Raw genomic sequence first — 27,053 nt, 5'->3', positions numbered from 1 at the left:
ATTTGCTGTTTTCTAAGGTTGCAAAGCATGCTTTACTTTAAAATAACAGTATATATTGCCATATTATATATATAGAGAGAGAGCGCGTGCGCACGCTTGGGTTCAGGGAACAGACAAATTCACAAGCCTAAAAATGGTGTTTTTTCTGTTTTAAAGATATTCATTGCCATTCTTCAGAAACTTGCAATATTTTGCACTAGAATATGGTCTATACATCCCTTTAAATCCATCTCAGTTAAAAGAAAAGAACTCATCCTGAAACTCACTTACAGATGGTATCTAACACCACAGAAACTAGCACTGATACGCTCAGGAGTCTCACCAAAATGCTGGAGAGCATCCACCTCCCCAGGCACATACCTCTACATGTGGTAGGAATATCCCAAAATCCAACTTTTCTGGACATCAGGCATACATGAAATATGCGAAATAACTAAACAAGTATTAGAAGTCACCCCAGAACTGGCCCTACTCAACATGTTCCAAGATAACACTGCCTGCTCACATTATAAAGAGCTCATAACCCACCTACTCTCAGCAGCCAGAAGCATCATAGCCAGACACTGGAGAGACATGTCAGGAGTAAACATGGACCAATGGTATCAAATAGTATGGGAAACAGCCTTACTAGAAAAACTAACTAATAAATTGAAACTGACATGGGGACAAATAGAAGAAGACGTCTTCACCATGATATGGGTCCCCTTTTTCACATACATAGCCCAGCAATATAACAAGAATCCGCCAGCAGCATATGAATCAGTATGACTAACCTGACCCCAACCCCCCCCCATAAACAGCCAACCAAAGACAACCTACCCTAGGTCACCCCCAACCCCTCTTAATACAGTGGTGCCCCACAAGACAAATGCCTCGCAAGATGAAAAACTCGCTAGATGAAAGGGTTTTCCATTTTTTGAGTTGTTCCACAAGACGAATTTCCCTATGTGCTTGCTTCGCAAGACGAAACGTCTTGCGAGTTCTTGCGAGTTTGTTCCCTTTTCTTAAAGCCGCTAAGCCGTTAATAGCCGCTAAGCCGCTAATAGCCGTGCTTCGCAAGACGAAAAAACCGCAAGACGAAGAGACTCGCGGAACGGATTAATTTCGTCTTGCGAGGCACCACTGTACCAAGGAAATATAACAAGCGAATAGAAAGAGAACCCACACAAGTGGCACTGATACAAAACCCCACACATACACTAGAATGAAGAATAGAAGCATTCCCACCCCACCCCACACACCATCCCCACCCTCTCCCTCTTTCCCCCTCTTTTCTTCCCAACCTTATATGGCATGCAACACTAATGTCTCACAACAAATGAAACTGATCTGTAGAAAACACAACCTGAAAAAAGAGACAATGCACGTATTTTTGTAAACTAAGAAATCTTTAATATTTTTTTTTATTTTTTTAAAAATAAACTTGCAATATTTGTATTTTCTTCCTCTGTGTAATGTGCAGAATATTGCTTGTTTTGTTTTTAGTCATTTGCTTAATTCTCACCCAACAGCCTTCCTGGAACAGAGATCACGATGACACAGCGTCAACACGTTCAGGAGGTACACCGGGACCCTCCAGTGGGGGACATACATCACACAGTGGTGACAACAGCAGCGAACAAGGTAGGAATCATACTTCGAATCCTGGCTGATTTGCGGGGTATCATCGCTCCAATACGCTGGCATTAAATAAGTGCTTCATATATATAATAGGTGTGAACACTGAGGCGGGGTCCTGGTGTTGACAGCATGTCTTCCTTTGGTGCGCAAGGATAAATGACCATCCGTAATTTTCCATCCAAGCAGGCCTTGAGCAGCAGGTGCCTATCTAGTGGAGCTTCTGGGTGGTGGTTCTTTCTAGTCCTACAGACTTTAAGACTAGAGAAGACCACAGTACGGTTTAAGGCCATGATCAAAGTTTTGGTAACAAAGGCAGTTTGGGCCTAAAGCTGCATCATCTTCAAACTAGGGAACTGAACTTGGTCAATATGTGCCTTTTCATTGCCTTGCTGAGAATAGCAGTTGGCATAGTGAGGTGAAGCTGCCATCCTGGCACTGGAATGGAGCAGAGTTGAGTACTGAATGCATGGACACCCCAGCAGAGCATATCCAGTGTTTCCACCAGTGCAGCTACACAGTCCCAACCTCAGCATTGCCCTCTATGGCTATATAGTGGTGCTTACATTAAGCAGTACGTACAGTGCTGCTTCATTATGTGTTTCATTATTGTCTTCCAGTCAGGAAGTTAGTAGCCTTACAGTTCAGTCCTATACATGTCTAATCAGAAGTCCAGTTGACTTCAGTGAGGTTTTCTTCCTGGTGAAAACAATAACGACAACAATTATTATTGATATGCTGCCCAGAGACGCGGGTGACACAGTGGCCTAAGCCACTGAGCCTCTTGGGCTTGCCGATCGGAAGGTTGGCGGTTCGAATACACGTGGCGGGGTGAGCTCCAGTTGCTCTGTCCCAGCTCCTTCCAACCTAGCAGTTCGAAAGCATACCAGTGCAAGTTGATAAATAGGTACAGCTGTGGTGGGAAGGTAAATGGCTCTGGTTTCCGTCACAGTGTCCTGTTGTGCCAGAAGCGGTTTAGTCCTGTTGGCCACATGACCTGGAAAGCTGTCTGTGGACAAACGCCAGCTCCCTTGGCCTGAAGTGAGATGAGTGCCGCACCCCATAGTCGCCTATGTCTGGACTTAACTGTCCAGGGGTCCTTTACCTATATTCTGCCCATCTGACTGGCTTACCTCAGCCACTCTGGGCAGCTTCCAGCAAATTAAAACATCAAACACAGTATAACATCAAACATATAAACGGCTGCGTTCAGATGTCTTCTAAAAGTCAGATAGTAGTTTATTTCCTTGCCATCTGATGGGATGGCGTTGCTCAGGGTGGGCGTGACTCCCGAGAAGACCCTCTGCCAGAACAGAATTGCAGCCTTAGTTCTCAATTCACATCAATAGTTGATGCTGAAATTACATACTGCCAAACTTTTGGCATTCTTTTCTTTTAGAAACTACAACACAAACTAGAGTAGTCTTCAGCCTTTTTAGCTCCGAGACCCCATTTTATGTCATTTGTGCAGCATGGAATCCACATACAAGAATTTTATTTAAACAATGCATGCCCATTTTTCGACTCCTGTTTTCTCCTATTCTCCCACTTTGTGCCAACATTTCCAATTGTGTATGTGGCGGACGGGGACCGGACGGACGGACGGACAGACCCCTAAACAAAAAACATGTTTTGCGGTGTAGCCCTGAGTGCCCCAGCTTAGCTGAGAGGGTGATCCACCACTTGTTGATCTTGGTCCACCTAGAAGACAAACTGATAGGCGACAGAGGTCCCTGTAGGAGAAGAGACAGAGCTATATTTGAGTGTTTTAGTGAACTTAATTGAGGTGTAGTGCACAAAAAATATTAAACGTAGACTACATTTGTTCCAGTTATACTTGTATATCTGCTGCCCGTACTTCCCATATTCTGCTAATTTGCCAGAATGCCAAATTAATTTACAGTTCTTTTTTTAAAAACCCACAATTAATTCACTGATGGAGAAAGAGCAGGGGCTTAGTTCTTGCTTTGTGTGTTTGTGTATAGGATGTGTGACATCAATCAGTACTGTCTTTTTAAAAAAAGACAATGTGTGAAAAACCCTAAAAAAAAATTTTACATCAGCAAAGACCAACTGCAACAAATTTCATGTTAATTAAATGCAATTAAAATTTTAAAAGCACCCTTAATCTGAATATAAAGAGAATTCTTTTATTGAAGTAGACTCTGAACCTACAATAGGTATAAACTTTTAAAATGTAGTTTTATGATCCCGTTTCATTCAAGTGCTGTTGGACAACAAAGGAATTGTGTGTTCAAAAAAGGGAAGGGGGGAGGTTTAATAGGACTCATTAGAATTGCAAAATCCTACATTTAACTAGATTAGTTTTTAAACTAAAGTAGCGGTCTATTTTTGTGTGTGTGTCCACATGTAAGGATTCAGGCTTAAATTGTGACTAACATCTTCCTATGGACTTTTAAGCATTCGAACCACTTTATTGTTTAAATAAAAGTTGCTGACATCACCACAAGTAAAGCCTAGTAAAAATGGGGCCTGGTATGGTAAACTCTTGAAGAGCTGAAGCAGAAACTGGCAACCTTCTGACCTCTGACTTTTACTGGAAAATGATATGCAACATAAATTTAAGGGGCCTTTTCTCTTTCAAGTATTTCTTCATATGTGTGTTGCAGTTCACAGTAGTTAAGGTGTGCTGACACTTCTGAGGTATTTCCACTAATGTTTTTTGTGGGGTTTTTTTTGTTTTCTTTTCTTTTTTACATAAATGGCTGTAAAACAACAGGCTCATCATGAATAGGAACACAAGGCTAAACCTTCCCCATTTCTCTAATCAACATAAAATCCAAAGGTGGCTGCTGGAGATGACTGTGATTTTTTTTTGGCAGGTGGGGATGGAGATGAGAATGTGGGTTGTTTTGGGAATAAGTCTGTTCTCAGAGAACTGTTGCAGGGTATCCAAAGAGGGAAGGGATCCACCTGGAAATTTTCCTGCTTGATTCTGCAGCTGTGTAGCACCCATTCACTTTAATGGGATTTATGCCAGGGAATGCCCCGGTGCATTGTGCAGCTTGCACCAATTCATTTCCATGGAGACACTGTGACTCCTAATGAAGTAACTCCAACTCTTGGCTCATTTTTTACTGCACCAGTTCCAGGATGGCATGGCAGAGAGGTCTGGATCAGGCCCATCACCAGTAGCTGGGCTGGCTGAGGATCCAGCAGATCCTTGGCTGGTCCAGCTCAACCCCATCTCCAGAAACACCCCATTTGTTTCCACCCACACTTTTGGGAGAGCAGCAGGGAATTCCACAACGGTAGAGGCCCTCTGATGGAAGAGCTGAGAGATGGTACATTTCTACTGCATCAAAATCCATCTAGCAGGGTAAATTGAGGTCTTAGATTACCCTTTTGGGTACTTTTGAAAATTTGTGGTTTGACATTTCAGTTTCAGTTAACTGAAATATGTATGTCATTCACACGTAAAATATTGTGTGGTAATCTTGAGCAAGGTAATAAGTTGAGATTGTTTTAATTTCCCCTAGACAAAATCCACTACTGGTTTTGCTTCTTTAGAACTGATCTTGATTTTCTCACAAAGTTCTGAGCAAGTGCTGAATTCCATTCTGAACTAGTTCTGATGATAGCAGGGCTGTAGTCAGGAAAACTGACCACCCAAAAGCAAGAATCTGGATCAGGGTAGAGGGGTACGGAGGTAGGGGCAAGTGTGTCCCCAGGACTTCTTTTAGCTGGAACTCAGTTCTGGCACCTCTCAGGTGGGCATCATTGCCATTATAAGAGAACAAGGGATGTGTTTATGGTGCTTTCTGGCTTATCTCTCCCTCCCTCTCTCTTTTTATAGAAAAATAGCACTGGTTCTCCCACCAACAATTGTCCTGACTGGAGTCTCTGTCCACTATTCACTAAAAATGCACACAATTCATTGCTTTTTATGATGAAAGGGAAAAGATATCATGAGGTAGATCTTGTCTATCCCTGAGATTTTGGCAGTGATGCCAGAGCAGGTGTAGCTCCTTCTCACCAATTTATCCTGATGGCAACCCATTGTCTTTTTTTTCAATTCATGAGCTCCATTGACTGTTCTGGAGCAAAACAGGCAAAATCCTTGCTAGAATCTGGAAGACTTTGAGGATATTTGTAGATCTTTGCTAGTTGCATAGGCCAGTTGTTGATCCCAAATTCCTCACTGTTCATAAAGGTAAAGGTAAAAGGACCCCTGTCCATTAGGTCCAGTCGTGACTGACTTGGGTTGCAGCGCTCATCTCGCTTTATTGGCCGAGGGAGCCGGCATACAGCTTCTGGGTCATGTGGCCAGCATGACTAAGCTGCTTCTGACGAACCAGAGCAGCGCACAGAAACGCCGTTTACCTTCCCGCCGGAGTGGTACCTATTTATCTACTTGCACTTTGACATGCTTTTGAACTGCTAGGTTGGCAGGAGCAGGGACTGAGCAACGGGAGCTCACCCCATCATGGGGATTCGAACCGCTGACCTTCTGATTGGCAAGTCCTAGGTTCTGTGGTTTAACCCACAGCGCCACCCGCGTCCCTTCAATGTTCATAGAACCCCTTAATTATATAAGCAGACTTGTATATAAGTTCACCTCTTTCCTGCTGTGAATACTCCTGATAGAGCAGTTATGGTAATGCCTTCTATGGCAAGGTGTATGTTGTAAAGAGTAAGCTTTAATGACTTAGTAGAGGTTAGTCTATCTTGGCAGAAGGCTTATAAAGAAGCCTTTTAGCATTAAATAGGAGTAACGCCGTTACTAAAATAGGCTGTATACACAACTGCTGGCTTAAAATGCAGCCAGGTTGTTCTTTTTCTCAATTTGGATCAAAGCTAGTTTGGAGAAAAACACAGCATTTTATAAGAAATGACAGGGTTAGATGCAGGGTACAGATGAATGGTGGCTAATGTTGTGTGTAGACTACTTCCCACACTAATTGTGAGAGTGCACTGGATGCAGAATAAATGGAAGTGTGCACATATAGCCATGGTCCCCATAAGCAATTCTTTTCATAGTATTTTTCTAGTAACTGTGAATTATCACAGTACAGAACTCATTCAGGGAGCCCATGCTGTAACTCTACATCACAGTGTTGTGCTGTGTTTCCATCTCTGTGTTTATAATTAAGAAGACAAAATAATTAAAAGCAGGTCTAGGCTAGCTGTGTGTTCATGGAGACTGAGGTAGACCTTGTGTATATTGGAAAGTAAACTTGAAGGGAGGGGAATAAAGCAGCCATGGCAACCATGGAGTGAACTGCGGTATTCTCCCTGGTCTTTTTTGTATGGGGCGGGAATTTCATTACTTGCCCAGTCTCTGTGTAGCAAGAAAGCTTTTCCTTCTTGCATGAGTTACAGTAGTTACTTTCATGCACAATGTGTGGCATTTTGCAAACCTAACATCCAATAAAATGGGTGGTTTTTTAATTATGAAAAAGTAATATGTAATAAAAAAGTAATATGTAATAATATGCTTGAATCCAGAGTAGTCTGCGTGGAACTCACACAACAGGACTTTCCCATCTCTCCACTCACTGCAGCTCCCCAAGGTCCTCTTCTGAAACTGCATGGGATGTGGAGGGGGGAGGAAATTTACTCTGCCACAAGCATACATCTTCTGAGCAAAACATTTCCTCAAAGGACCCTTAAGTTTCTGTCTCAAGGGCTCCAGGGGCAAGGGGAACTGATTTAATCTCTTTCCCTTTCGAACCTGTGGAGGGGCTTGTATTGGGCTCAGAGAATAAACTAGACAAGCTGTGTTCATCTTCTGTCTTAAGTTGTGAGGGCACCAGTGCTTAAGCCCAAGGCAACCCACTTGCCATGACTTCAGGACCAAAGCAAGGGGCAGAAAGATCAGGCAGCTGCCCATCCATCCATCCATCCATCCATCCATCCTCAAAGCCAGTACAGTGGTGCCTCGCAAGACGAAAATAATCCGTTCCGCGAGTCTCTTCGTCTAGCGGTTTTTTCGTCTTGCGAAGCAACCCTATTAGCGGCTTAGCGCTATTAGCGGCTTAGCGGCTATTAACGGCTTAGCGGCTAAAAGGCTATTAGCGGCTTAGCGGCTTAGAAAAGGGGGGGGGAGCGAAAAAAAATCGCAAGACTCGCAAGCCCATAGGGAAAATCGTCTTGCGAAGCAACTCAAAAACGGAAAACCCTTTCGTCTAGCGGGTTTTTCGTCTTGCGAGGCATTCGTCTTGCGGGGCACCACTGTACAGAGAATGGATAGCCAGCCATTCTGCTTGAGCCTGGGAGCAAGGATGTGAGGTGAGCAGTGTGCTTTGGAAGCAAAGCGTGGAGGCGGTGGAGGTCACCAAAGCAAGCTCTTGGGGGCCAAGTTCCAGCCACCATCCCTCTTCCCAAGTTGGGTGCTTGCTTCCGGGCTCCAACAGAACGACTTCAACAGCTACCGCAGAGCTTTTGTCATGGGCAGGAAGTGTGTGCACGCTTGTGGAAAGGAAGGATAGAAGGGGGGCTGGAATCTGCTTCTCTTGAAAAACTTTTTAGGAGTCCCCACTTCTTTGTTTCCGGCTCCCTACTTTTTGAGCAAAGGTGCCAAGTGCGATTTCAGTAGGAGTGTGTGAGAAAGAGAGAGAGACAAGGAGTGTGTGCTAATTAATGTCTTAAATTTGTTGTTGTTTAGTCATTTAGTCGTGCCCGACTCTTTGTGACCCCATGGACTAGAGCACGCCATGTCTTAAATTACTCTTATTGAAATCAGTAGATTTCATTTAACTGTCATGGCTTTATTTGAAAATGGAATTTGTCTGTTTTTTTAAAAAAATCCTGAGCCCAGACTTTCTGCGTCCAAGGCCCCGTTTTCATTGTCCTGCGATTGTGTTTCAGACAAAAGAAAAGTTGTCCTTTTAAGGTAGGAAGTGAGGTTTTCTTCTCCTGGAAACAGTATCAATACTTTCAATGTTTTCCTGCCTTTTGTAGAAGAGTTCAGGCAACCTATTGGCAAAAGGCAATTCCATTTATTATTGAAGAGAATCTCAAGGCAGTTGTTTCGAGGCTGCAAAGCTGGCTGGCAGAGCTGGATGAAGGAGCGGGGGAAGGGCCACATTATGTTCCAGATGACTGAGCAACGATTTATACTCCAGCTCGCCTTTTTACATGAAGAAGAAAAGTAATAACAGCACAGACCCAGCCATTGGAAGCAGTCAGATGCCTGATGACTAATGGGATAGGTAGGAAGGAGCTCTCTGATTGGATGTCTTAATGAGCAGATTTCGCACAGAGTTTGGGCTGCAGTTCCCCTTGACCTTTACCCTTTATTGACCGAACTGACACTTCATTTTTCACATACTTCCAATTATGGCTCAGCTTAAGTGTTGCCCTCCCTCCTTTATTTCTTTCCTATGGACAACTTGAGAGTGGTGGAGGCCACAGAAGATATTTTAATTTGAGAAACTACCGTAGCAGTTCAGTTTTTTAAGATGTAATCTGAAACTGCGGTCATTTTGCAGTTTTCCCTATAGAACATAACAGGTTTCTTTTTGTTTAGCTAATCTATAAAGGTCCCCCCCCCCCAAGAAAATAATGCAGATGTTTGCTTCAGACTGAAATATTAAGATTTTTAAACTTGCATTGAAACACACTTTCCCCTCTCTTTCTCCCCCAAAATGATGCTTTGTAGATCCAAGTAGTTTGAATGATGTGTATTTGTTCACACTGTGCTATTTCTCAAGAGACTTTTGTAGTGTGATGCCCTAAAATGTCTTTAACACTCTTCAGAGACTAGAGAAAAGCAAGACATAGTTGTGGATACAGTTCTCAAGTCCTTAGACTACATGGAAGCATCATTGTTGTTCTGGCAATATTTAATGTGTAAATGGAAATTAAAAGGGTGATCCTTTTTAAGAGATGGCTGAAAATGATGGCATTTGAGTGTTTCCAAGAATAGTGTGGGAAGGATTTCTTTACTATAAGCTGTGCTTAGAATTGCTGTTAGGGAATATTCCATAGCAAGGCGGATCATACATAAAGGGTAGTTTTGAAGTAGTGTCTGTGTCTATGTGATTTTCTTTTCCGGCCTGTTCAAGTTTGAATTTACATTTCCGCAATAATTGTAATTAATGCAAATAAGCGCATTTTAAAAATAAAAACCAGAGCTACAATAGTTTCAGCACCTGCACGAATCAATTCTGGAGGTCACCTAGTGAAGTCCATCTGCATAATAATCAGGCATACTATTTATTTGATGAAATTATTGCTTGGAAATACTTGGAAATATATAACCAAATACTTACATCCAAACAGAGGTCCTTAGAAAATAGAAGTATTTATTTCAAAATGTATGAAGTGTTACCTACTTTATTATGTAGCCCTCTGGCACCGTAATAGCATGGCATATTTTTACTATAATATGGTAATAAAAAGATATGTAAAAGGCAGACAAAGGTACTGTCTTTTCAGTAAGGTGACCCCTGTTACCAAGTAACTGCTTTACTTATGAGCTTATTAAAAACTCAAAAAATGAGCTTTTCATACTTCATAGGCATTGATGTGAAAATGAGCTGTCCTGTGAGTAGTTTTCTTGATCATTTTTAGAACAATTGATTAGCCAAAGAGCTTCTGTCATTAGTTGACATTGACTGATAGCAATTTGTCACAAGCTCCGAAGGTCAGCCAGAGAGTGGAAGCTTCAGCTTGTCTTTGATTGACCTTTACTGATGCCATTATCATACGACTGGCTTGGCTAGATGTGACCCTCAATTGAAATAGACAGAGCATCAGTCAGCAGTGGGTTGTTCTCTTTTCTGATTATTTATATATTGTGTGTCTTCAGCTGCATCTAAGAGCTTTATTTTATGTTTTAAATATATTAATAGATTTGAGTACTGTCTTTAAAACTGCACATTCTTCTAAATATCCAGCTACTATTTTGCTTTAAATTACCTTATAGCTGATACAGCAGTTTCTTGACATGTGTGCTGGAGTACTTTTTGGCAAAAGTTTGAAAAGTTTGAGGTGATTTATAATCTTACCTGTATTCTCGAGTTTTATTTACCCAAGGATTATCCCCCCTCAAAAAAAAAAAAAATGTTTTAGGAATGTGTGTAGTAATAGAGCAGTTGAAGATTATGTTCTTAATCACATTTTCCTTAATGTACATTACTTTCATCAGCAGTTACATTTCTCTGTGTAGTTGCATGTCTTGCACTGTATTGTGTAAATATTATTTTCATTTTTGTATGTTTAGCATAACATCAAGAATTAAAATTGTTTGTTCGTGTATATGGTTATTATTCAGACCCAAAATTGAAATGATTTTCTACAGTTCCAAAATGACTCTTTCACTTTTCAAAATCTGTACAGCAACCCTAAACACTTGCTAGCTTTGTTCTTTTCTCTTCAGTTGTGGGCAGTATAGCTGTAAACTAATTAGCCTCCCCTTTCTCCCACTGCCCTTTTATGGCCTATCTGGATTCCTAAATGTAGCTAATAACTTGTTTTTCAGGTCCATCCTTATAGATTCCAAAATCATTACACAGTTTTACCAAGATTAGAAAGCCTCACCCTCAGTGGAGAATTAAATACAAATTGAGGTAGAGTCTTCATGACTGAAGAAAAAGCTGGGAGAGGGGCATGGGCAATGGGCTTAATTTCCATGGTGGTTACATGCATTTAACATAGAATTGTAGAGTGGGAAGGGACCCTGAAGACCATCTGGTCCAACCCTCTGAAATGCAGGAATCTCATTACCTGAGTTCTTATATCATTCCTCTCTTGATTGGAGTCACATTCAAAGATCATTTGCTCCAAAAGTTAAAAAATCTCAACAATGTACATGCAGTTGAAATCAATGAAATACGGTATTTATTTAAGGAAATTAGTTTAGCAGCAGGTTGCAAATTGCTGTAAGGTCCTGGAGTGGGGGAAAACATCACATGGAAGCTAGCTTCAGTGCAGCAAAATATTTAGTTGTGTTCGGTCCTGAACCCAATTATTACGGGTAATTAGAGGAACAGCTCACTGGAGAAAATGGTCAAAATCTTATCACCAGATTAGGGCATTTGGTTGGTCCCAGCCATTCCTTATTAGCAAGAGTAAGTTGGTCATTAATTTGTTGTCTGCATTGACAATGGTACAAGTGGTACTGTTGATAATTTTGTAAGATTAGTCCAGTATTGTTGAAGCATTTTATGTTATACATCTTTGATCATGTACTCCAAGGTTTTCCTGCTGATGGAAGATTTGCATGCTTTCTTCTGCCACATCACTATATAAGGATAAGCAGTAGGTGGCCTTGCTGTTGCAAAGAAAGAGAAGAAGAGTAAGACCCATATGTAGGAAAGCTTCATTCTTATGGAGACAAGGATTGCCTAGGTTGTAAAAATAGCTGCTTTGATAGAGAAACTCCAATCAACAGGGGAAAGCTTAGACTGCAGCGCATAACAGAGTACTGGGGTTCGTAGCCTTACAAAATTGGATAATGTGGAGCAAGGACAAAAGGCCACATGTTCTGATGTTGATATTAGAGTTTCATAAGAATGGCCCTTGGACTCTGTTTCATATCTACATAGCACAAACTCCCAGAAATGCTTTTGAATTAAGACAAATGGCATTCCACTTTTGCTTAGACCAGAAATTGAAGTTTTGGTGTTGCTTTGTGGAAGGAATGTTTTCAGGATTATGTGCGCCTAAAGAGCTTAGATATAACCTGCTCTCTGAATCCTAGTGTAGGACTAGCACTGGAATTGGGTTCATATCCCTAGATAGAGATGGAGGTCACTGGGTTGGTTACCTCGGGTCAGTCACTCGGGTCAGTGTAGGTAAAAGGTAGGTGTAGTGCTTTTTCTTGGGGGGCACTCAAGGTTATGCAGTACTGGCACCTCTTTTGTTGTTAAAAAAGTGTGAGACTTACTGTAACAACTTCATGGTGCGTACTGGCACCTATTTTTCTAGGAAAAAAGCACTGGGTAGGTGTGTGTTTGTGAACTACGCACACAGCCTCAATTTCTTTGGAACAGTGGTAGGATTTAACTGCAGTAAATACATAATTCTGGAGGATTGAGGACCAGGCCTCTTCTATCTTGGTCGCTTTCTGGTGGAATTCCCATGACTACCGAACAGTGTGTGTGTCTCCAATTGTAAAGGCCTTTCAAAAACTGGTTCAAACTGTTGTTTTTTTATGTCTCCAGTTTGCCAACGTCTACTGCGATTTTTAAAAACATGTTGTTTTTTTCTATTTTGCATAGTTTTACATCAGTGGCTTTTGGCCAGCTAGAAATTAGTTTTAACTCCAGAAGGCAAGTATTCTAATTAAATGAATTGCCGTATTTCCTCTTGTATGCAATCATAATTTGAATAAGTAGCAAAACTAACTGAACTAACTTGAATACACTGCTGATGTGGGATGTGTAGGCAGAATATGAAATATTAGTGCTTTCAGCTGGTTAAGCACAGGCCAAACCCAGCTATGGGGTCAGTGCTCAGGTCTCATTCACATATAACAACGGTGGTTGTGTGTTGCTGAGATCTGCTTGCTGCAATCCATTAAAGGTAAAGGGGCCCCTGACCATTAGGTCCAGTTGTGGCCGACTCTGGGGTTGCGGCACTCATCTTGCTTTATTGGCCGAGGGAGCTGGCGTACAGCTTCCAGGTCATGTGGCCAGCATGACTAAGCCACTTCTGGCAAACCAGAGCAGCGTACGGAAACGCCGTTTACCTTCCTGCCAAAGCGGTACCTTTTTATCTACTTGCACTTTGAGGTGCTTTCGAACTGCTAGGTTGGCAGGAGCAGGGACCGAGCAACGGGAGCTCACCCCGTCGCGGGGATTCGAACCTAGGTCCTAGGCTCTTTGGTTTAACCCACAGTGCCACCCGCGCCCCTTTGCAGTCCATTTCTCTGGACATATTTCTCTCTTCCTGGCTCCAAAACGGAAGTGAACCAGGAATTGGGAAAAGTGATTTGAACCTAGACTGAGTATAGATTGGGAATGCTAGGAACATTCATTCCAGTTTATCAATTTTACTGCTCATGCATTACTACTCCACTCCCCACCCAGCTTTATATTTGAATGGGGCACAGATGAGGAAAAGAAACCTGTACCTGCCACATCATGTCTTATTTGACCCTAATTTCCCCAGGTTGCTGGAATGCTATGTGGTTATCTAGCTTAAAAACTGCATTGAATTTCATTGGGCCATTGCTTCTGGCTAGTGTGGGACCAGGATGCGTTTCTAGTACTTAAAAAACCCCAAAGCATTTGGAAGAAGAGGACACCAGAGGCTTGTGTACCATAAGCAGAGTAATCAGAGACTTTCCCAGTTAGAAGGAAATTAAAACTCAGGGCCCAGACATATCATTAGAAAACTTGCTTTTCACTGAAGGAGAATATAGCCTACCGTACACCTCATAATTTGATGCTAACTTTCATTTTAACATGCAGTTTTATTATTCTGGCTGTAATCCTGTACCCAGCCACTCATGCATAAATCCCACTGAAGTCAGTAGGACAGTCGAGTAACTGATAGCAGATTGCAACATAAATCTTTAACCCTCATTTGTAGGCAGCTTTTTGACATGCCGTTTTGATCAAAGTTTATTTTTGAAAAACGATGCTACTTGTACTAAAGTGATTAAAATGATCAAGAGAGCCAGCATGTTATAGTGGTCAGAGAGTACTGGGTGGCACGTGCTGGGTAAAACCCATATTCAAGTCCTCTTTGAGCCACAAAGTTCACTGAGCAACCTTGGACTAGTCACTATCTCTCAGCCTAACTGAAGATAAAATGGAGATCAGGAGATCTCACTGAAAGAATGGTGAGATAAAATGTAATAAACAAATAAGTGCAATTTTGGAATAACAATTAATAATTGTTATACGTGCTATAGTTATACAGGGTTGTAATTATCTATTTCTTCCATCCCCCATTAGTAAAAGAGGAAAAGAAAAAACACCCTATGATTTGCCACTAACTCTCCAATTTGAAGTGTCCCCCAAACCTAGAAACTGGGTGTACTCCCATTTCCTCTTTTGTGTGTGTGGGAGGATTTTTTTTTTTTTTTACACAGTAATTATAGGTTGGATTTGTTGGCCAGAAACCTGAGAACAGGCACAACTTGTCTTTTCTCACCTCCATTATCCCAGTGGTGGGAATGGTTTGATAATACTCATTCAGATTTGACAGGTGATTTCTCCTATAAATGAATGTGTTTAAATCATAATAGTTGGAACAGAATTGTTTGATTACTTGGCAGCAGCTTCTTTCTCTGTGATAGCTTTTGGATCACCTGTTTGCTGAGAGCATTTGACAGTCTTTATGTTTATTACCCAATTGAATGTCAGTAGCAATTGCAGCTAAAGATAAACAAAAATGCAAGTACTTGTTGACCTTGACTCCCCCCCACTCCACACACACACACACACACACACACACACACAGCATTGGACTTGATGACTCTATTGCTCTTTTGCTGATAAGAGCTATAAATGATAGTTTTAAGGGAAATGTTTTATTCCCAGAGGAAAATACCACATTGCTGTGGGAAACAGCATATGGTTGGTGTCCTATGATTTACATAGTTCACTCTCATTTAGGCTGTGGGAAAAGAAAAGGACTTCCCTTTTTATGACTTCCGTATCTCTACAGACATGCATTCCTGTCCTGTTTGCAAAGTTTCTCTGGAAGATTATATGCAATACATAAATAAAATTGGGAGGACGGCTTTATGTTTTATTATATGCTGTAAGCAAAGTATTTTCCAGGCTTCCTCATTTCAGATTTGTTTCAATAGCAGGTGCACAGATAAATGTTTTCCTTTATAATGAGAAAATACAATGTGTTTAAAACATGAGAGATAATCTTTGAGCAGCAGGTACAGTGGTACCTTGGTTTAAGTACTTAATTTGTTCCGGAGGTCCGTTCTTAACCTGAAACTGTTCTTAACCTGGAGCACCACTTTAGCTAATGGGGCCTCCCGCTGCTGCCGCGCCACCGGAGCATGATTTCTGTTCTCATCCTGAAGCAAAGTTCTTAACCCGAGGTAATATTTCTGGGTTAGTGGAGTCTGTAACCTGAAGCGTATGTAACCCGAGGTACCACTGTATTCCTAAACTGGTTCCTCTTTGCTTGGTGGCCTGGACTTCAGCTAGTGCTTTCTTGCTTGAATGCATGCAAACCCCTGGTCCTGGGAATGCAATTAACAGTGCAGTTGACTCTTCTCAGCCACTGGAGCTGGCAAAGAAGAAGAAGAAGAAGAAGAGTTTGGATTTGATATCCCGCCTTTCACTCCCTTTAAGGAGTCTCAAAGCGGCTAACATTCTCCATTCCCTTCCTCCCCCACAACAAACACTCTGTGAGGTGAGTGAGGCTGAGAGACTTCAAAGAAGTGTGACTGGCCCAAGGTCACCCAGCAGCTGCATGTGGAGGAGCAGAGACGCGAACCCGGTTCCCTAGATTACGAGACTACCGCTCTTAACCACTACACCACACTGGCTCTCAAGTGGGGGAGCACTTGCAGGTCACTTTTTAGTGAGGAGGGGGCTTGAGGATAGGAGGCAGTGAGTAAATGGGAGGACTTGCTAGTACTTTTGGAAGGGAGGGGCAGGGGCAGATGGATCCGCAAGTCTTTTCCTGAATCCTGTAAAGGCTGCACTGCTTGCAGGACAAAGGATATCTTGGCATCTGTTATCACTTGGATAGCATCCTTGCCTTTTCCAGGGCATATCTTTGTGAGTTGTTGTGTCTGGTAAGGCAGCAGTGTAGAACCTGTGGGTCATGGACCTAAGTAGGCCTGCCAGGTTTGCCCTACAAGACAGTTGCAGCCAAGCCATGCCTGTCTGCCGCCTTCTAGAAGGTCAGCACTAGGTTTATTGTTTACTATGATAATATATATTCTGTTTTTCTACAGAAAACTGTAGAAAATGAGTACCAGGCAACTTGCCAGTGTTTGATTTGTCTTTTTATGGGTATTTACGGAATTAAAGACTATTGTTCTGGTGGCACTTCTCTTGGCTAACTTTTGAAAACTGCATTTGACTGAGATGCTGGGATAATAGGAATGCAATAACCTCTTTGGATGCTCAGGTTATCTTCATTCTACACAGCTTTTATTTACTCTTGATTTATTAAAACACTTACATTCTGCCTTTCCATTTAAATGTGAAACACACAAGGTGACACCCTTTCGACTTCATGACAAATATATTAATTTTGTCTGTCCTGCACAATTTAGTTTCCCAGCACTTCAGTTCCATATATCATTGCAGTAGTAAGAGACAAGAGTATTGGCCATGAAGCAAACGTTAAAGGGGGGGGGGCTGCTATTTGAAGCAACAGGGCATTTAAGGCAAAGACCACATCAGAGGATCATAGTGTCCACATGTTGTTCATCTACCTTTCTTTTATTTGCCTTTCTCTTCTTATGATGAGAAGGTGAGCCCTGATGATATTAACATACCCTGGGCCCAGAAACTAATACAGCCCAGAAATCCAATTAAGCAGTTTATTTAAAAGGAATAGAGAGAATAGAGAGAGGAAACGAACAAGAACGCATGATCTAAACAAAAAATAAACATCGCACCAGGGTTGAACCTACAATACGCACACAAATATAGCAAATTGCTTTCAGTGGTCACCTCTATATTGGTAGTTTCTAAAGTTGGTTGCAGGATGGGGAATCAAGGGGAGGAGGAAGTGTTCGCTCTTGACCCAGGTGGGCTCTGACTGGCAGGGGGCTCCTATGCAGCCATTCACAACAAGGGTGCGTACTTAGGAAAAGGGTGCTTAACACCTTCTGGAAAGTTGGGAGGTGGACTGTCGGGGTATTGACTATTGCCAGAATTGTCAAGATTTGCCTCCCTTTCCTGTGAGATGACAAGCTTGTTATTGGAGAGCAGATGTGAACTCTCTGCTTGGCTATGATAGAATATAGAGACACCAGGCTATCAGGAAAGTGAGAGGCTGGGGTATGAGAAGTCATGCAGAAGCAAATATTGTCATTTTGCAAGCATGACTAAAAATGTCCCATGGTTTACAGATGGGGGAAAAAAGGACTTCTGAAGAGGATGTGTCCTAGCTAGGACTGGAAAGGATGAACGTACAAAAGAGCCTCTCTGCAGTCTCTCCCTAGTGCACACACCCTCAACTGCTCCTAAAACTCTCTGTGTACTTCGCTTTTATTCGTCTTGTCTCTGATATTCTCTCCACATTTTCTTGGCAGCATGTGATCATTAGGATTTTGTATCCCAGACTGCTGCACCATACTCCTTCCTCAATGGCAATTTCCTCCTGAGGCCTTATGGGTGCTCTGGAGGTCCCAACATCTCTCCCTCCAAATAAAATAAAGGAAAGGAAAAGAAAGGAAAGGAAAAATCTAAGCAATATAGTTTGAAGTTACTAAAACTATTGTGAATTGTTCCATGTCATTTAGAGTTAATCCTAATCCTAGCACTGTGGTGCTTGGAGATGCAAAAACCAGTGGCAAAACCAGGGGTTTGGGGTTTGCAACAAAACTATAGTTGCTCAGGTCAACTGGCAAGAGATAACAGTTGTGAGTGAAATTAGAACTATACTAAGCATTTTTTGATGGCCTAAATATTGTTGCAAAACAATTGTGCTAATTTTAGCTTAGAAAGAGGATGAATATAAAATTGCTAGTTTGCCATATGTTCTCTTGCTGATAATATTCAAGTATAAAATATTCTACATAGTTTTGCTGTTCCAAATAACAGAAGACCGGGAAAAAGTTAAATTTCTATTCTGGCAGTATATGAAATAATGAAGTCAAAGAAATTTCAAAAACTGGTAGTTAAAATCAGCTAAATTTTATTTGGATTTCATTGACATCCATGGGAGCCAACAACTTGTGGCCCAATTCTCTCTCTTGGTTGTATGTAAATATTAAAATCAATTTGAATAAAAATGCATCTCTTCCAGGGAGGCCAAACAAGTTTAGAATTGTGTGCAATGTTTCCCTTCTGCAAGCCATCTCTAAAATTGCATATTGATGTAGCAGAGTTTTGAAGGCTAGACTTTTGCATTTGGAATTCTTAAGGTATGCTTTTAAAAACAGGGGGGGGGGGAGCACATGCCTTTCTACACTGCCACCGGACTTGAGTTTTTACTCCAGGGAGCGTTTGTGTATTTGTTACTGATACCACTTCACAGTGAAGAGAATGATGGATCTTCCCAATGTGGGCAGAGTGTTTGTAGATGGAACAAGCTGTGTTGCAGGCTTTGGAGGGCCGAGTGGAAGCTTTGTGTTAACAACTGGCGAAAAGCTTGACCGTTAAGTGACCTAGGTCAAACAAACCCCCAACTGAAGAGTCCTGCTTTGACATGGATACCTGCTTGGTAGGGGCAGCTGAGATAAAAGCAGGGAAGGAAGACAAAGTAAGCACTGTTGATCTTGCGATTATATTAAAATTAGCAAATGGCATGACTGCTACTAACAGGACAGTAATGTGCATGCAACAGCGCATCTATACAATATCACTTGCCCAAGTTTTGCTCAAAAGCATCGTGTTGGTTTTAGCTACTGATGCAGAGACAGTATTCTAAGATGGTTTGTTGCTTCATAGTGTAATGTGATACCACTGGCAGCTTAGAAAGAGAGGTGAATAAACAGCCTAAAAGCTTCACTGATGAAAGCACTTGATAAAATAGTTTGATAGAATAAAAGATCTGGCAACAAGAGGTGACAAGCCTTCTATCGACTCCTTTCACAACTTTTTTTGTGGTTTTATGAACAAATGCATTTAGGAAAAATAAGAGCAAAATGACATGGTTGGTTCATATCACAGTAGCGCACATGCTCTTGCAAGTTAAGTTTGGCAGGAAGCTCATTATGTCTATTCCTAAACAACTTCTATTACATTTTATCTCTCCAGTTCACTGCTTGCCACAGAAAGCCTAAACCTCAACTTTCCATGTTAAAAGTTTCCTGTTTCTGGATGCTAAATTTAGTTTAGCACCCACTTCCCAACACCAACCCCTGGTTATCTAGCAAGAAGTTATTTTAAAAAGTTAAAGAAAAATAAAATTACTCCCTTGCTTTGTATTTCTTAGTCTCAAGTTGACTAGCTTTCATTTATTCAAGCTCAGGCACTGTTTAATTTGGAAGTAAAATATAAGTCTGGTTTTGTTATTTAATGATTCTGATGTTTTTGTGAGTGAAGTCTTGTAAATGCATGTTTTCAATGTACAGTATTTCATTGTATGTGAGTTACAGGTTTACTTAAGTGCACAGCCGTACACATAGAGACATGCTGCTTGTACATAAATAATGCACTATATTATAAGTAATATAAATATTTAATGCAATACTATTTTTCTCATGTTGATTAGCAAGAACGCTCTAAAATGGGTGAGAGTAAAAAAAAAAAATCATTTCCAGTTCTACTGTTGATCAGATATAAAACCTTGGTCACGTCAGTTGACTGTCTCACAAAAGGATTTTAATTAACAAATATTCTTAAAGGATGAAAATATACTAGTATACTAATAGTACCGTGAAGAGACCTGGAGAGGCTGGTGTAAAATCTGTTAACACCTGAGATTTGTGTTTTCAGGACCCACCCTATTCCTGTGTCTGTAATTTGTTTTAACCGGTTTTTAATTCTGAATTTAAAATAGTAAACCACCCTAGGACCTGCTAGTGAAGGGTGGGCAATACATTTAAAAATTAAAAAATAACAACTCTATTGTACTCAATAGCATTACTTCACCCACAACGTGCTTTTGCTAAACCGCTTTTCTTTAAATTTAGCCTGTCAACTCTTTTCTTCTTCTTCTTCTTTTTTGCTTGGCACGATCAAGCCAAAGCTAACTTCTTTTTAGGACCCATTCATTTCATAGAAACTTAAAAGTGCTGCTTCATTGTGTGACCTATCAAATGCTCACTCTTTTAAAAACCTTCATTAAATGTAAAATAATCATTACAGTTGCTTCCACTCTGAAATAAACCTGGGTTTATGTTCAGTTATATTTAAGGACACTTCTGGTTCTCTCTTAGGTAACAGGAACATTGGACTTCATGACTTTTTAACTCTCTGAAAAGACTAGATGTTGGGAGGCTGGGGCTTATTAATATTGTTCTACTGCTGAGATGAAGTAATTGTATTTTGATTTCTGACTTAAAATGAAAAGTGACCCTTTCTCCCCCATCATCCCGTTAACAAACTATCACCATATTATATATTCATGAGTATTTAAATTCAAGATATGTCTGTTAGAGTTGTTCAGCATAATCCCTGATCTGGACCTTGTGTAGAAATAAATGAGCTTTCCACCCCATGACTGAATTTCAAAGCTTTAGTGCAGAACAGTTTTAAATGCTAGTTACATAAAGAACAAAATCCAAAATAACACATTGCACTGAACTAGCAGGCAATGTGGTTCAAGCCTTTATGCAGTTTAGTAAACTTTCCTCTCTTTGGTCCCAGAGAGAGAAACTAAAGTTGTTCATCATTGCGGAACTTACTGGTAACTTCATCTGCTACCGTTAACCATCACTGACTTCTCAAGTTCTGAGAAAAACACTAGCCTTCTGCTTTCACCTAGAGTGGAACCTCTCGCTTAATATAAACTTCTCTGCTTTGGAAATGCAGACCTTTACTGTACATAAGTTTTAACCGGTACGTACAAAAATGACATTTCATGCACATTAAACTTTTTACTTTAACAATGCCCCTTTGAGAAACGGTGAATGTGCATAATACTTAGAAATGTTTGCAGTTTTGTATATCTGCATCTACATTTATGAAATTTGAGGCAGTGTTCTGTCCCTGTCTTTGAACTTGATAGTCCTTCAGGGCTAATAATTGTGTTAGGATGCTAGCATGGCTCTGATGCAGAATGTCCCTCTCACAATGTTATATGTTTAGATTTCCTGGGCAGAGGTCTAGTTGTTTTTCTGAAGTCTAGAGTCTTGTTTTCTGTGTTCCTCTTCAACATGGTATTTTAAGTTTATGAATGACCCTAGGCACACGGTCAGACCATTGATTGGTTTAGCTAGCTCAGTTTTACCTACACTGCCTTGCAGCAGATCTCCAGGATTTCAGAAAGGGGACATTCCCAGCTCTACCTGGAGATGCTAGGGTTGGAAACTGGGGCCATTTTCTTCTTCATCTTCTTCATCATCACCAACATTAAAATTTGTATACCACCTTATACCTGCAGAGCAGATGTTGTACCATGGAGCTATGGCCCATCCTCAAGAGTTCCCTCACAACCTTTCCCTCCAGGATGATGATGCTTTTAGCCCTCTTACACCTCGAAGAGGAAATAGATAAGCCAGCCTCTTATTGCAACGCCCACCTGATTCGAATTAAGCATCTCATGATTAGCCACATACTATTCTACCCTATGGGACGCGGGTGGCGCTGTGGGTTAAACTACAGAGCCTAGGACTTGCCAATCAGAAGGTCGGCGGTTTGAATCCCTGCGACAGGGTGAGCTCCCGTTGCTCAGTCCCTGCTCCTGCCAACCTAGCAGTTCGAAAGCACGTCAAAGTGCAAGTAGATAAATAGGTACTGCTCCGCCGGGAAGGTAAACGGCGTTTCCATGCGCTGCTCTGGTTTGCCAGAAGCGGTTTAGTCATGCTGGCCAAATGACCTGGAAGCTGTACGCCGGCTCCCTTGGCCAATAATGCGCGATGAGCGCCGCAACCCCAGAGTCGGTTATGACTGGACCTAATGGTCAGGGGTCCCTTTACCTTTACCTATTCTACCCTATGCTGTCATGTTGAGAGGTCCTTTATCATGTTACTTTTCTTGATGTGGAGGCCACTGTCCCATGCTCTTTCCAGTGCTGCTCAGAAGCCTATGGTCATATGGCAGGAATGATACTGCCATTGTCCCCTCCTAGAAACTAGACTGAACCTTTCAGAACACTAGAATAGCAGGGAAATTGGTTCCTGTCTCCAAAATCTGAAACCTATTATAAATAACCTGGAACCTGGATTGTAATTTTATAGCGATAAAAAATAAGGCATTTTCCCTCTTCCTTATTTAAATTTGCATATGAGATGCCCTGGCATCTGCATTCCACATATTAATAATTCATTTATATTGAGCAGCAGGACAAAATTTGCCTATTTTGTACTTTGCAAAAGCTGTTACATAGTGTAATGAAGCTGCCCCCCCCCCTTTTCATAATGAGCTCCATAGATTAGCTCCATAGATTCTTCCTTGCTTAGGCAGTAATGCTCACTGATGAAGGTGGTTGAAGCATTGAGGCCCAGTTCCTATGGTTCTTATGCCTTTTGCATTAATTATTACAGTGGTATCTCGGTTTACAAACTTAATCCGTTCCGGAAGTCCGTTCTTAAACCAAAGCCGTTCTTAAACCAAGGTGCGCTTTCCCTAATGAGGGCTCCCGCCGCCGGTGCCCTTCCACCATTCGGCTTCCGTTCATAAACCGAGGTCAAGTTCGCTAACTGGAATACTACTTCCGGTTTTGCAGAGTTCATATACCGAATAGTTCGTAAACAGGGCTGTTCTTAAACCGAGGTACCACTGTATATGGAAATTCCATTCCTCTGTTGCCTTGTTAGCATACAGAAGTTTTTGCATCACCTCAATAACGTGAGGAAGCTCCAGTCCCTTGGGACTGCCTGGGACACAGCATTACTACTGCTGAACCACAGTGGGAAGGCATGGGTCATGAACATTTCCACACCTTTTTTGGGAAGAAGTTTGCAAGACTATAAAGCAGTAGGTGTCCAGAGAAGAAGGAATGGATCCTGGTTACCAAAGCAACCAGGCTGCAGATTCCCATTTCCATTCTGTCTTCAAATAATCCTTTAAATAGAACTAGACTCGGGTGAAAATTACCATGCAGTTTTAATAAACAATGAAACCATCAGCATTGCATGGTAAGGGAGGCAACGGGAATATGCTTCCTTTCTTCTCTCCCTCCATTCTGTGAGAGGGCTTTATTTTTCCTCAGTAATATCATCACATAGCTAGATCTGATTGGCTATATAGCATCATGTCATCATATAGAAGCACCAAAATGACTGTGGCCATTCTTGGACCAGTGTGACCAGTAGCCCAGTATTGGTGGCTTCAGTACTGGATTACTGTAATGCGTTCTTCGTGGGGCTTCCATTGTGCTTGACTTGGAACCTGCAGAATGCTGCAGCATGGTTGCTGACCAGAGTGAGATTGGTAATGGGCTGCACGAGGGCTAAGAAACTGAGACTTAGGACAGATGTGCTCCTGGAATAGGGATTCAACCTGTTTTTAATGGGGTTGCACTCCCCTTGAAAAATCAGTTTTGAAGTACCAAAGGGTTCTTCTAGTGCTCTGCCTAAAAGAGCCTTCAGAATCTGCAGGTCTGCAATGCAGCAAGTGTGTGTGTGTATATGTGTGTGCGCCTATATTAAACCCATGTTATACCTTTCATGTACTGCCTGCACTGGGGGACAACGCAATGTGTTGGTGGTTGCTTTTAAAGCCCTAAATGGTTTAGAACCCAAGATACCTGAGGTCATACCTCCTTCACTACCATCCTGCTTATGTCCCCAAACCAGAAGCAGAGGCCCTTCTTGGTACCCACCCCCCAGGGTGGGGGCCACAATTGATTACTGTAAATAAGGGGGCCTTCTCGGTGGCTAAACTAGTACAATGGAATGCCCCATGAAATGTGGATAGACTCCACTCTTGTCTTTTGCTGGCTGGTGAAGACATTCTTGTTCCAGAAGGCTTTAGACTACTAAATTTAATTCGTGAATATCATTTTTATCTCTGTCCTCTGCAATTGTTACTTTTTTAATGGATTGTGGATTGTAAATTGTTGTAAGGTGCCCTGAATAGCACAAGGGCTCTAGAAGGTCAGACAGAAATAATGAATACTAGCACCTTTAGAACTGGGGGGGGGGGGAGTTGTTGTTGTTTGTTATTACGGTATGTTGTGTATTTTATATATATATATATTGTAAACCACCCTGTGTTCTTCAGATGAAGAGTGGTATAGGAACAACAACAACAATTTGTAGTAGAAATAATTCTGGTCTGGCCAACTGATACTGGTATGTGTTGTAATGGCAGGATTAGAGTAACCTCACATCACCTAAACGTCTATATTTTGCTCTGGCAATGCGGATTGGACTTCATGACAATTTTTTACTGGTGACTGTAATACAGGTGTAGTAAAATATGAATCTGAGCCAGTGAATTTGCTGGTAAGAACAAAAAAAAAATAGCTTATTTGTTATCCACTATATGCCATTTGGGTTGGAGAGGGCACTTGAAGTTCCTTCCCTAGTGCGGAGCTATTTTGCTTGGGCTCAGATGACAAGATATCAAACCAGTAAAATTATCTTGAGGGAACATTAGCGATAGGTTAAACAAATCTAAATGCTGCCCCACTCAATAAATACAAGGTTGCCTAGCTATTCTGAACATACTCAGTTTGTTCTGTTGTTTTCAGAAGCTTCCAGATTAACCTTGCAATAGTAAAAACATAGCTATTCACACAAGCATTTAACTACAATGGCGCCCCTTGTTCAGCATGTAGTTATGCTGTTAGTATATTGTATTTTTTTACATTAAGTTCCGTTTAGATGAAATATAGCTTGTTGTAGTCTTATATTTCTCACTTTGGGATTGTACGAACAATGGAGAGTAGGTTACAAATATTTTAGATGAATAAATAAAAATGGTGTCTTTATACATACTACACTACAGAAGAAATTGTGATGGTTCTTCTCTGTGAAATTCATGAGAAAGTGGGTTTTGGCCTGGAATCTACCCCTTCTTAATTTTTTTGGGCTGAAAATGGGAACAACTAAATACTGTGTCACCCCAGTGGCTTTTCTTTCCTATCGTGCTATGAAACATAATTTATCACAGCCACAAGTTTCTGATATCAATTACTGCAAATAGAAACAAACAACCTTTACATGACACTTTGACCCTGGCTTGTTGAAGGTGACGCCTAATAAAAACAAATAAAAGTGAATGTAGAACAACCTCATTCTGTATCCGTATCCTGGTAAACTGCAAAAGAGGACACATGTGTACCTCGGTGCTAGTAGGTAGTGTGCGGGGGTCCTTGACCCCTTACCTCCCAAAACGTGTGTTATGTTGGGGAGAGGTGCAAGGGTAAGTCATGCATGCTTGATGTTGAAGAAAAGCCTGTTTTGTACTTAATACATTGGAGAAATTGTTCAAGATCAGTTCATCCATGTGAAAATATGACCTCTGTGTTACTGGCAAGGTCAGCAAGACCCAGGGTGTTCTGCAGAATGAGGGCAGGTCGCTGGAGTTAAAGCTGCCTGGGGGCAGATTTGACTTGCACACCTAATTTTCTAAGATTAGAAAAACAAACAACATGCACAGCAGAGAATGTGTTAAAACTTGTTCTTTTGAGCCAGTGGTTCTCTGCTTCCTGCTTTTCTTCTTGTTCAGGCATACTTTAAGCTTCCGATTCTTAATTGCTATTCAGTTTATTTTAATGTTAAGTGTGTTTTAATATATTCATTTCCCCCATACCCTGTTTACATAATTTTAAAGATGGGAGCCTAGAGACCAGCTATTTATATTCCCATCATCTATTTGTTTTTCTTATCTGTTGTTGGATTTTTTTTTATCACATTCTAATCTACTGTCTGCTTCCATGTAGCCTCATTTCATTAATGTATCATGTACGTAGATTAATCTAAAAGGTATTTTAGATGTCATCCAGAAAATCTGGATAAACAACGAATGCACTTCTAACAACTAAAGATTTCTGGCATCGTATGCTGTGTGATAGGCCCTCCACAAACATTGTCTTCCATTGATTCAGAGGGACTTGGCTGAAACCTGCAGAAAGAGAAGGGGATTTTTGGATATCTGAGTCACTGAACATATGTTTAGAGTTCACTCCATCAGCAGTTTTATGATCTTGTGGGATAATGCTGTTTTGTTAATATTCTCTGTTCTGTAGATTGTTTGTTTACAAACAAATAAACTTTCTTGAAACTACTCAAGTTTTGTTGCAACTTCACAGAACTCATAAAGCCATCTCCTTGTCCACTCAACTATCATCAGCTCTAATAATGCGCAAGATGGGAATAAGTTCTTGGACCGAGTCGGTGGGGCAGGGGAAGCATGAGTTCAGCAGCAGACATAGGTACCACGTTTGGGGGGGCATGGGGGCCAAGCCCCCCGATTCTAAATCAGAGGGCCAGCCCCCCAACATTTGCGGTGGCATGTGTGTGTGGTCTAATCATGCTTTGGGGCTGGCGCACTGACATTATGTGGCCCCAGGTCCCTTCAATCACAGAGGCAAGGTGATGTGTGTGGCAGCAGAGGTGCGTTGGTTTTCTTCAACAGTGAAAGCTTCGTGCACACAATTAAAAACAGCTAAATCCAGAGGGACATGCCACAATCTCCAGATCCTATGTACAGGCCAGGGGACTTGGGAGAAGAAAGTGGTGAGCGGAGATAACATGTCGTGCTTAGCTTTAGAGCAGGCAGGCGCTTCCAGCCTCGGTGCGGCAGAAGAGA

General features: G+C 41.4%; 1 protein-coding gene across 5 annotated transcripts in view; it reads left to right on the top strand.

Moving 5' to 3' along the window:
- The window catches only part of MEIS1 (Meis homeobox 1), a 154,390-nt gene that overhangs the window by 40,991 nt on the left and 86,346 nt on the right, over positions 1–27,053 (top strand). For all 5 annotated transcript variants that reach the window (XM_077926524.1, XM_028722043.2, XM_077926523.1 and 2 more), the window contains one exon: positions 1,512–1,623. In XM_077926524.1, the coding sequence (XP_077782650.1) occupies positions 1,512–1,623 (112 nt within the window). The remainder of the gene's footprint in view (positions 1–1,511; positions 1,624–27,053) is intronic.

This window comes from Podarcis muralis, chromosome 3, assembly GCF_964188315.1.
Source record: "Podarcis muralis chromosome 3, rPodMur119.hap1.1, whole genome shotgun sequence".
NCBI lineage: Eukaryota > Metazoa > Chordata > Lepidosauria > Squamata > Lacertidae > Podarcis > Podarcis muralis.
Note: the sequence above shows the minus strand (reverse complement) of the source record. Positions and strands in the feature narration are given on the sequence as shown.